The 11,240-nt window shown below is 36.3% G+C and overlaps 1 protein-coding gene across 3 annotated transcripts; it reads right to left on the reverse strand.

Moving 5' to 3' along the window:
* Window positions 1–484: 484 nt before the first annotated feature.
* On the reverse strand, window positions 485–9,133 carry znf148 (zinc finger protein 148). 3 transcript variants are annotated; one of them, XM_060876797.1, is made up of 8 exons: window positions 8,966–9,133; window positions 8,229–8,280; window positions 7,526–7,977; window positions 7,062–7,187; window positions 6,779–6,902; window positions 6,584–6,667; window positions 6,375–6,493; window positions 485–6,058 (listed from the first exon to the last, which is right to left on the reverse strand). In XM_060876797.1, the coding sequence occupies exons 3-8, from the start codon at window positions 7,868–7,870 to the stop codon at window positions 4,457–4,459; spliced, it is 2,400 nt and encodes a 799-aa protein (XP_060732780.1). In that variant the 5' UTR covers window positions 7,871–7,977; window positions 8,229–8,280; window positions 8,966–9,133; the 3' UTR covers window positions 485–4,456. The 3 variants fall into 3 exon arrangements, with proteins under 3 accessions (XP_060732780.1, XP_060732781.1, XP_060732779.1); XM_060876798.1 differs by lacking the exon at window positions 8,229–8,280; XM_060876796.1 differs by having other exon boundaries at window positions 7,526–9,133.
* Window positions 9,134–11,240: the final 2,107 nt, after the last annotated feature.

Below are 11,240 nucleotides of genomic sequence, written 5' to 3' on the forward strand. Positions count from 1 at the left end.
ATCTGCTGGAAGTTGGCATTAGATTATGGGTTATGTTGTGGCCATGAAGTGCACATGGTCAGAAACATAATTGATTAGTAATAACAATCCCAGTGTGCCAAAAAAACCCAAAACCTTCCCAACTCCATTACACCACCTCCACCAGCCTGACTGTTGACACAAAGCAGGTTGGATCCATGGATTTATGCTGTTGGTAAAAAATTATTACCCTACCATCTGTATTCTTCAGCAGAAATCAAATTTCATCAGACCATGTTGTTATTCCAGTCCTCGACAGTCCAGTTTTGGTGAGCCTGTGCCCAGTGCAGCCTCAGTTTTTTTGTTCTTGACTGACAGAAGTGGAACCTGACATAGTCTTCTGCTGTTGTACTCATTTTACAAAAATACTCAAACCAGCCCTTCTAATAATGTGCTTGATGAGTGTATATAAAATACCTCAAAAATCAATTTGGGACAGTGTTGTTCCATGAAAAACAAATGGGGATGGTTTTATTTCATTTTTATGTGGAGGCTGGACAATCATTATCTGGAGGATTATGAAAAACAAGGTCTGAGTGAATTCACTAAATGACAAAAAGCTACATCTAGTCATACAAAACACTCAGAATTCAACACATTATATGGGGATATCATTGGTATTCAGCCAGGTATGTTGACAAAAGGAAAGTCTCTGTTGACTCTGTGTATTGACATATGGCAGCCAGGACAGGGATCTACTGTAGCTTCACTACAGAGAAGTGAAACACAATTGTGAAACATAATTGAAACAAAGTGAACAAGGTGAAAACAAAGAGAACAAGGAGGGGGATAAATTAAAAAGCAATTAAAAGAAACACCACTGAGTTCTTCTGTTGTATTTCAAAGGACATACACAAGAGATGCAATCAAGAAAAAAAAAAAGTTTCCAGGATCTATACATCATATTGCATAAAATGAATGGTGTTCTATGGAATAAACTGGCTACAATAAAATACATACATATAAAAATATATAACCAGTGTATTAAAAAAAAACAGTGGACATGCACCCCACATCAACTTGATAATAGACATGTCTATAACTAAGAAGATCAGAAAGCATCAACAGTTAATTATATCAATTTTAACAAGGGAAAAGAGACATATTCATTCATATAGACGCTCCCATAATTCCAATGTATGGGGTTGGGGTCAGAATTAATGTAACCGTCTGTAGCAGTAAAAGAAAATAATACTATTATACCAATATCAAACAATATCATACAAAGGTAAATGAAAAGTGATCTCACTTCATTTTGACTTGAGTGAAATCCTGGATAATTTGAAACCTGATGGATTTTAACCCTGTAACTAACTAACATAAAAAAACACTTCAAATTGTGCTCAGAATGTGCATGATATATAAAGCTGCTTTTTGTTGAGTGCACAATTATGAATCTGCTTAAATAATGCAAGAGAAATAGATATGAACTTCTCTGAAATTAAATCAGATTATCTGCTGTGGTATTTTCAACTTCAGGAAGTGACAGAGAGAAAAAAACTAGTCTCTATGAATCAACAGTAACATGAGCAGTGTTCATTGAGGCCAAAACCAACAGGATTATGCAGATTGAATTAACAGAGTACATTCATTTAAAAATCCACAGAGATCCCAAATATCACCAGTTTCTCCATCTCACTCTTAGCATACACAAAACAAAATGTGCAGTTAAAAATGTACAACTTACATACATACATGGATATAAAAGGTCCACATACCCCTTTTTAAAATGGCAGAATGTTTGTGATGTTAAATAAAAGAAACCAAGATGAATCATGTAAAAAAAATATTTACACCTCCAAACTTACAACCTATAAAAAATAAGTGTAAAATGCTCAATCATAGGAAAAAAATAGGATGAATTTAAAAAAAAAGTTCTGTGCACACCCTTTCATAATTGTTGATTTGAACCAATGAACCAATCACGTCCATGTTCATATTCATAAGTAGTTATAATGTAGCTGTCAATGAAATAATTATTAACATCAATTTAAGATCAGCTTTTTCTGTAGGACTTCTGAAAAAAAATCCTTAAAAGCCATCATCAACAAATGGAGTAACACTGTGACGTCACCAAGAAAAGGAAGTCCCTCCACAATTTCTAAAAGGACAAGAAAAAACTAACCCAGGAGGCTGCTAGAAATATAGTACACAATCTACAGCAACATTAAAGTAGCTGCAGGTATATCTAAAAAGTACTGTTTCTTCTCAGCATGTGACAATGATGTCTCATTCTTTCCATGTCTGGACAAAAACAAAAGTGGAGTTGGCCTCAACCTAATCACCTCAAACCATGTGTTGCAAAATGTGTTATGGTTTAATGACACCAACTCCATAAGGTATGTTTGGTGCATCATGAAAAGTACACTATACCCACAGTGCAGCATAGTGGTGGTAGCATCATGTTTTAGGGCTGCTTTTCTTCAAGACTAGGACTTTTACCAAGGTTGAGGGGAAACCTGAATATCTACCAATATCTGTCAATTTTAGTATAAAACCTTCAGGAGATATGTATTTAGTATGACTGCCAGAGACCAGACCTGAATGCAACTGAAAATCTGTGTTGTGCATGTGATGCCCCCATACATGTTTTGGCAACAAGGAGTAGGAAAATACTGCCAAGTCAAGTTGTACCATGCTGAAAGACTCTTACCCATAAAGGTATGAGAATAATTGCCTATTGTCTTCACCAACACCCCCCCTTTCTAAAAAAAATAAATAAATAAAATGTTTTTCTTTTGCTTACTTTTTATACATGTAATTTCACAGTAAGAATAAAAAAAATATATTTTTTACATCAGAAATATCTGTTAATTTAACAGGGGTGTGTAGACATTTTATATTCATTATACATACATACAAACATATATGCAGATAACGAGACACATCTGAGAGTCAAATGAGGGAATGTTTTCAAATTAAGTATGAGCAGTAACTGTAATTTATAATAAATATCTCTTTACAATGGAATTTGGTCTAAAGTTTAACATGGCACACCTGTAGGTTTTAAAAACCAGCATGCATGAATTACAGCTTAGGGACTTGGATAAGATATTTCAACACACAAAAAAGAGAAATTAAAACATACAGAAATTATATGTTTATGTGATTCATTGTTAGATGTAAGACGTACATTAACGATAATTAGGGTTATAAATACTAAATAAAAGTACCAAAGATCAAAGCCATGCACCATTTGTTTCATCAAACAATGCAATGAATACATGAATGTCAATTTAGAGATAGACAAGGCAAAGTTTAGTTCATATTTCAAAGACAATGATTAAAGCTACATGACTCAACTGTAATTTCCCAATTTCATATATTTGATGGTTAACTACCAAACACACAATAGAATAACATAACAAATAAAGACATCACCAATCTCTGACCCCATAAAAGATATCCATAATTGTAATGAGGAAACTGGAAAATGTGCTTCAGAAAAAAGAGAAATAATCATTGTTATTGAGGTTGGGATTGATCCAGTTGAATCAAAAATCCGGGTATAAAAAGCACTGATTTCGCCCTTACAAGTGCAAATGTAACAGTTTAGCTATTTAAAATCATTCGTTTCTTTAGGTTCAGGGTCATAACTAAAAAAAAAAAAAAAAAACAAAATAAAAAAAAAAAAAACTTTTTTTCATTTTTTTTAATAATTCACAGATACACAAAAAGGCACTACATGCAGGAAAAAAACTTTTTAGGTACACCTACTTAATAAGCTTCATTAGTGAAAAATACAACTTGAGGAATGTACTTAAATGTTGATATCTTTATTCAATACCCCACGCTGTATCTGAGGTATACTCTCCCAGCAAAACCTAAATTAATTTAATTTCATCTCATAGGGTCATGGATTATTAGTTCCATGGATGATACCTTTTTTGTACAAAGAAAATTAAGGTGTCAATCAAGGTACCTACAAATAAACCAATGCATCAGAGCTGCATCTAGCTCCAAAATAATTTAAGAGCCTTTTTAAAATAAAAAAAAAATTAATATTACCTTCATAGTGTTGTGCAAAAATATTTTAGAATTATATAATTTCATTATATAAAATTATGAATTCATGAGTTTACATTGGAAATTTAAGAGCTTATCTGTATGTTACTGTAAGAAAGTAAATTCTCTCTTAGAGAGACTGGTTGTGCAGTATGATGTGCAGAGGAACTTATAGAATTAAAAGAAAATACAGAAAAGTGCCTTTTACATGTACACAGACGTTAAATGAGTGTGCTGAAAAACAAAAATTTCCTAAAATGATTCTCATCCTGCATGATTAAAACAACACAGATCAATACAAAGAGAACATCTGGAGTTCAAATGCTTGCCATGAGACGAACATCCAATGTGGTGCTGCTTACATTCGCAGAGCAAGAATATAAAGTGCTTTTAAACAAGTACATTTTTTAAATAGCTTTTTTTTTTTTTTTTTTTAGCCAAATGTATGGCTGCTTGTGGCATCTGGAGAAGCGCTCAATTGAGTTCTGGTTTCAGTAACGAGAGAGAATTCTGGAAAGTCTGATCCTCCATGACTTCTTATGCTGACCTGTCCATTGGAAACACTAAATTGCGAAGATAGTCCGGACCGGGTGGTCTGGAACTGAGATCGAAAGTTCTGATCAAATGTTGCAATCTGAAACGTTTGAGTAATGCCCTGAGTGTCTGATTTTTTGGGGGACACCTGCTCCAGAAAGTCCTCAGTTGGTGACACTGAAGACGGGTTGGTTTCATCACCTGAAAATGAGAATGAGTGCTGGGAATCAACTAAAAGACCAAAGTGAGGTTTATCCAGTCTCAGCGGAGAGTTCATACCTGATCGAAACCGACTAGGTGAACCAAACTGCTTGTCTGTGGAAAATAAAGGCTGCCCTCCAAGGCTTGCTCCTTCATTCACAAACGCTAGGCTCTGGCTGTTCAGGTAGCTGTCATTCTGACTGGTCCTCTCTAAAGCTTGCTGGAGAAACTTTGAATACTCTTGAAGAAGACTAGCCTTTTCTGCAGTGGGTGCTTGGGAGCTAGTACCCAAGGCCTCAGTAGGACTGCTCTCTGATACATCAGATGAATTGATGGAGATGCTGGAAGTTACTTCTGTGTCTGCTACACTGAAGCTGATCTCTGGTTGTCCATTGGCTTTGATGGAGTAGTGATCCAGGAGAGACTGTAGGACTTCATCAGGGAGCACATTCTTCTCATGGCTCGACTTGATCTCCACGTTCAGAGTCTGAGTCTCGGACAGGATTGTGGCAGGGACAGTCTCATCTATGACCGTGGCCACAGCTGTCTGAGTAACTGAGGGCTGTGAGGAGATGCTGTTCAGGGCATACTCCCGACTGTTATTGGCCATGGTCGCCTGAAGGTAACGCTTCTTCTTGAGAAACTGCATGGCATCATCATAGTTTGTGCTGCTGCCAGCTGGCTTTGTTGGCCCAACCTGGAGTGGATCAACAGTCTCCAAGTCAGTGCTTGGCTCAACATCCAAAAGGCCTTTGTTATCAACAATTTCAAATGTATATCTTGTGACTTTTCCCTCCTCGTATGATGACAAGGGTGACAAAGGCTGTGAGTGTTCCAAAGTCTGCTGCTTTACATTCTTCTTGCTAACGATCTTCTTCAGCACTATCTTTGGAGGTGTGATCTCATCAGAAGATGCCTCCCCAGTAAGTTCCCTGCTTCCGGGAGAACAATCTGGGAGTTCGACAGAATATTCTGTCATTACATACTCATCCTTTACCTTGGTGGCAACATCATAAAGAGGAAGACATTCACTTTTGCAGAGTCTGTCTTCTTCTTTCTTCTCTTCGCCCTCCACAACTTTTTCTGGGACAGAAATGTTTTGGACAACGGTGTTGCTCTTATCAGTGGACTTCTGGCGCTTTTTCTTAGGTAGAGTGCTCTCCTTGGATGGAAAGGAGAATGTGAGAGTTTCTGTGCTGGGTAGAAGGCCAACTTTGGCAGCTGCTTTATGGACCTTTCTCTCCTTATTTTCATGGCACATACGTCTATGCTTCAGAACTCTATCAGTCCTGGAGAAGTACTGAGTAGAAAAAATGTCTAGGTTAGAAGTGACACTACTAAGAATCTACTTAAAAAAAACATGTTTGTTTATTTGCCATTTGGTTTGTTTCATCACTGGATGTAATTAAAAAAAAAAAGAACTATGCTAGGATTTATTCAGATTTTCTTGTACCAGTTATTTTGGCTGCACCGAAGCATGCAAATACTGTGTTTGAACATGCATAAGTTCACCAAAGAAGAAAATGCTGCAGTGTTCCATTAAAATATATTTAATGGATATGTCAAAGTACCCAAAAAGGTTCAGTATGGAAATATCAAAATTGAATTACTCTAACCTGATGACAATAATCACACTGATAGGGCTTCTCTCCACTGTGTGTCCTTTTGTGTCTCTCCATATGATATTTCTGGATGAATCTCATTCCACACTCATCACAACGAAATGGCTTTTCTCCTACAGAAGAAACAAACAATGGTTCTCTAATTGCTGGACAGACAAAACTACAGATATTAATCATGAATATGATTTTGGATTTCTTCTTACCTGTATGAATTTTCTCATGTCTCTGCAACAGGTATTTTTGAATGAAACGCATGTCACACTGACTGCACTGAAAAGGCTTTTCTCCTGGAGAGGAATTTTTGAAAATAAGTAATCATACATAAAAGGAGTGGGAATTAAAAGGCAAAGATAATTCATTTTCAGCATGTTTAAGGTGTGTGCATGTGTAGGTGTTACCCGTATGGATAAAGACATGTCTCTGTAGATGGTAATTTGTTCGGAAAGCAGCGTTGCAGTGCTCACAGACGTGTGACTTTGGGTTCTGATGTCCCAGTGAGCCATCTTCATTAATGGTAAGAATCTAAGATTATTAGATTGACAATGTCATTTTTGAATTAAGTTCACCCTCACACAATGGTTCACATACAACTTAGCACATTTCTTTGTGTATTTAAAACACAATCTGTCAGTCAGTTGCAGAAATGCCATTCCTCTTAGATTCAGTATAGCGAATGTGTACCTTTGCAGGAGACCGCTGCTTTCTTTTTTTCTTTTTGTGAGATTCTGTCAGATCCCTCTCCTGTTTCTTGTCCTTTTTATTGAGAATTAGTGGGTCTGTCAGCTTCAGTTCCTGTTTAATATTCACCTGACCGAAATTCAAATGAAGATATAATTACACTAAATAAAAAAGCTGAATGCAGGCAGCTCCATGGCACAAAATAAATAAACCTTTAACCTTTGTGCTGCAGTTGTGAGTATTTTTAATCTTGCTCAGTAAAAAAAAAAAGCATAAAAGGGAAGGACAACTAAAACATTTTAATATAAAGTTATATTGCTCCAAATATGCGTTTTCTGTTAAAGCACACTTTCTTTTGAGAACACTCTGGCATATAACACTGATATACATACATATACGTATATTTATGATGAAGCCCCACAATGCAAATGGATGCACAAAGGAGTATATATGTAGAGTGGACTTACAGGCATTTGTAGAGTATATGGTAGCTTGTGGGAAAGTCGATGAGAGAATTCTTGTTCTCCAGCTGCATTGTTTTTCACAGTCTCCTCATGAACCATAAGTTCATCATGTGAGATGAGGTTGTGTGAGGCCAGCGTCTCACCGGCCAGATCGTCATCTTCGTCTTCCTCATCGTCATCATCAGCAAGCAGGGGTTGATTGGCCAAGCTTTTTTCTCCAAGAGACATATCCAAGTTTCTTCCTCCCCTTTTGTCCAACACAGAAGGTGCTAAGGTTTGGGCTGTGTGGTGTATGTTCACAGTGCCACATTGAATCAGAATCCCATCCAACTTGTCATCGATGTTCATCTTTCTGAGTTACTTTGTTGTGGCTGTGTGGCTCCAAAAAAACAGTCGATTGTCATGGACCTTTGCTTCTCGACCTTCTTGACAGCTGGGTACTAGTGCTAACCTAACTGAATGTTAAAGGACAAATAAAGAAAATTATTGAGCAAGGAAGGTGATGGTGTTTGATTACCGACAGTCACAAATAAATCACTATTCAATGAGCAAAACATGCAAGTTTACATTCCACAAATCATGTGAAACATTTACAAGATGAAAATTAGGGTAATTGAAAGTCCAAAATCTACATTTACACTATTTCTTTCTCCCTGATATGAAAATTAAACTACGGTTAATTCTGTTTTTACTTATGGCTGCATACCCCACATCTGGTTGAGCCAGAAGGCAGCTTTATCTCATTGGTTCCCAGGAATCTAATGAAGAAAACAATTCAATTCATTTATAATTCTAATTATCAAAAAGTACACAGCTTATTATCGAGGTATATTAAGACTACTGGACGGTCCAAAACCAAAGGCCTTGCAAACTGTATCAAGACAAAACAATATAATAAAACGCACTACTTTTTTGATAAGAAATGTCCTTGTAAGAAAAGTCGGTTAACAAGTTGCACTGTTAGCTAACAGTAGCTAAGTGAGAAGATAAACACAAAACTGTTGCGTTAGAAAACTATGAGAATTATCTACAGCATTAGGAAGGAAAACAGCTTGCTAACGACGTGTAGCTAAATAATTAGGCTGAATTATAGCCGGAATAATATGTACATAACTGATATGTGCGTTTACTGCGAAGATCCTTAAACGATCAGCACATAAACAGACTTCAATAAAGATCGTATTATTTATTAACACTACAACATCGATGTCAATACGGTCACAATGGCAGCTCAATGGTTATTAGATGTCTGAGTCAGACGGATAAATCACCAGCTAGCTAGCTTTCAGACTAGCGATGTTAACTACGTTTCTTTCAGGCCTTGGAAATCAAAACAGTAGCCGGCTCTGCTAGCGTTATCTCTAACACCAAGTTGCACTTAGCTTGCTAACGGTACTGCTTGTTATTTGTACAGAAAATTAGCATAAATGGCACAAAACTCACCCGTACAATTTTGTTAGTGATTTTTTAAAGGTAGCAACGTTGGATAAATGTTATTTTTTTACATCGCCAGCAGTCGTACATGATCATCAGTCATAATATCCCTGTAAAAGTTTTCGTTGCTGCTGTGCTCATTGATTAGCAACTTGCTAGCTAGAAAGCTAGTAGCGACATTCCAGGGATGCATCCCAAATTGCAGTCTGATGCTTATGAAGTGCACTAGATCGGACGCTGATGAACGGGGGTTATAAGGGGTGACGTAGTGCACTTATATAGTGTGTGTGTCGGGGTTTGACATACGCCCAGTCTCTTTCCCACTGTACATCCATTTGCACTGCATTGTGGGGCTTCATTATTTAAGATATACTGTAGTCTATTAGGGTTTTTTCCTCCCTAATTTTTCATACACTGCAATGCCAGTGTTGGTACATAATACAAAAAGAATCCAAACATTTTATCCAAAACAAAAAGATCTCTTAAAAATGAAACTGAAAATTAAGTTTTTTTTTTATGTCTTGACACCTTGCAAATTATATTCCATATCCTATACTGTACACCAGTTCCAACAATATTAAATAAATATTAATAAATATTAAATAAAGTGAAAGTTCAAGGGGATGTGGTAAGTGGTTAAGGTGTTGGGTTAATAATCAGAAGGTTGTGAGTTCAAATCCCAGGTCCATCAAGCTGCTACATCTGGGCCCCTGAGCAAGGCCCTTAACTCCTCAGTTATATAAATTGAAATAAAAAGTCACTCTGGATAAGGGTGTCTGCTAAATGCCATAAATGTGTGTAACCCTTGTTTAACAACTAAGATTCCTTCCTAGCTTAGAAAATCTCTCTCATATGTCATGCTTGTTTTCTGCCCTTTCATGTCAGCCCAAGTGATCAAGGTGGTCTGGCAGGGATCTACTTTGTTAAAGGACTACAATTAAATACGTTTCTTTTAGTTTCACTTTCTTATATTCCAGACTGACAAGGTAGTCTCATTTGGGCTGTTCATAACCTAGAGCAACTTACCAAACAATAATCAACAGCACTCATAAATAATGTGAACTTCAGTCTTGAAGATGAGAATCACTGGTATTGCTAAATATTGAAAATCACTTAACTACTGATACTGTTCTTTATTAGTTCTTTATTAGGATGAGAATCACTCGGAGCACATGGAGACTGATGAAGCAACATTTATACTGTAAACTCTGGTAAAACTCTGATGCAAATACCCGGACCTCCTGCCTGGGCCATTTTACCTGCATTAGAGCATCATTTCCTTTACTCAACTGTTTTAAGCAGGACCCCCTTACAGCACACAATCAGGGTTTATTAATGCACAGTCTTACCTAGGTTGTAGCCTAGTGACCCACAGTGCTCAGGGGTCCTCTGTTCAACAGTTTTAATTCTATTTTTTAACAGTTCTATCAAATCCCACACATGTATTCGATTGAGTCATAATTATCACTTCTATAGTTGTAATTACTAGTGTTACTGGACACTAGTACTAATTCTGCACTCGTTGTCTGTTGCATTCACCTCCGTCCTGCTGATGACTGCATTTTCAAAACGCTGAGTAGCTTTTATTATGTAGTAGATTGTTATTTTTTCCTTCAATGGGCTCCACAGCCATGGCTGCTTTTCATTTCATTCACTGAAGCAATTGCACAGCATAGCCGACATAGCAAGGACCTTTTACACGCTACACAAATGGGTCTCAGTCATGGCACAAACTGATGACTTTGCTCTTGGTACTTGGGTTAGAAAATGAGCAGATGAAGCTCCAGTAGTTCATTGGAAACATATGAACTTATCAATGTTTGCTCATTGCAAACAAAAATGTTAGATGTTTTGTCTCATTCTAAACAAAAACAAAAAAAAATAACTAAAACCCACAAGAGGGCAGCATTTATTCAGTTTTTTTTTTTCCACTTTTAAACAACAGGCACTTTTTTCAACTATAAAACGAAAACTATCTAAATATACACATCAAATATGAATTTAAAATTCTGGTTTCAATTTACAATAATGTCCCCACACAGCAATGTCAAATTAATTAAATGTATAATTAAAGTAAATGTAAAGTTTGGATAGGTACAAACTTTTTGTGCAAGTGTGATGCTCTAGTTTAAAGGGAAAAAAGACAAACTCTATGATTAGAGTCGTCATTAAAATAGAAATGAAATTCAAATAATATTTTTCTTAGTACAGCATTGTCTTTTGTCAAAATAAGATTATAAATAAATAAAAAACAATAAACAAAGACATGACATAACCAGAAACC

Source organism: Tachysurus vachellii, chromosome 8 (genome assembly GCF_030014155.1).
Source record: "Tachysurus vachellii isolate PV-2020 chromosome 8, HZAU_Pvac_v1, whole genome shotgun sequence".
In the NCBI taxonomy this organism is placed as follows: domain Eukaryota; kingdom Metazoa; phylum Chordata; class Actinopteri; order Siluriformes; family Bagridae; genus Tachysurus; species Tachysurus vachellii.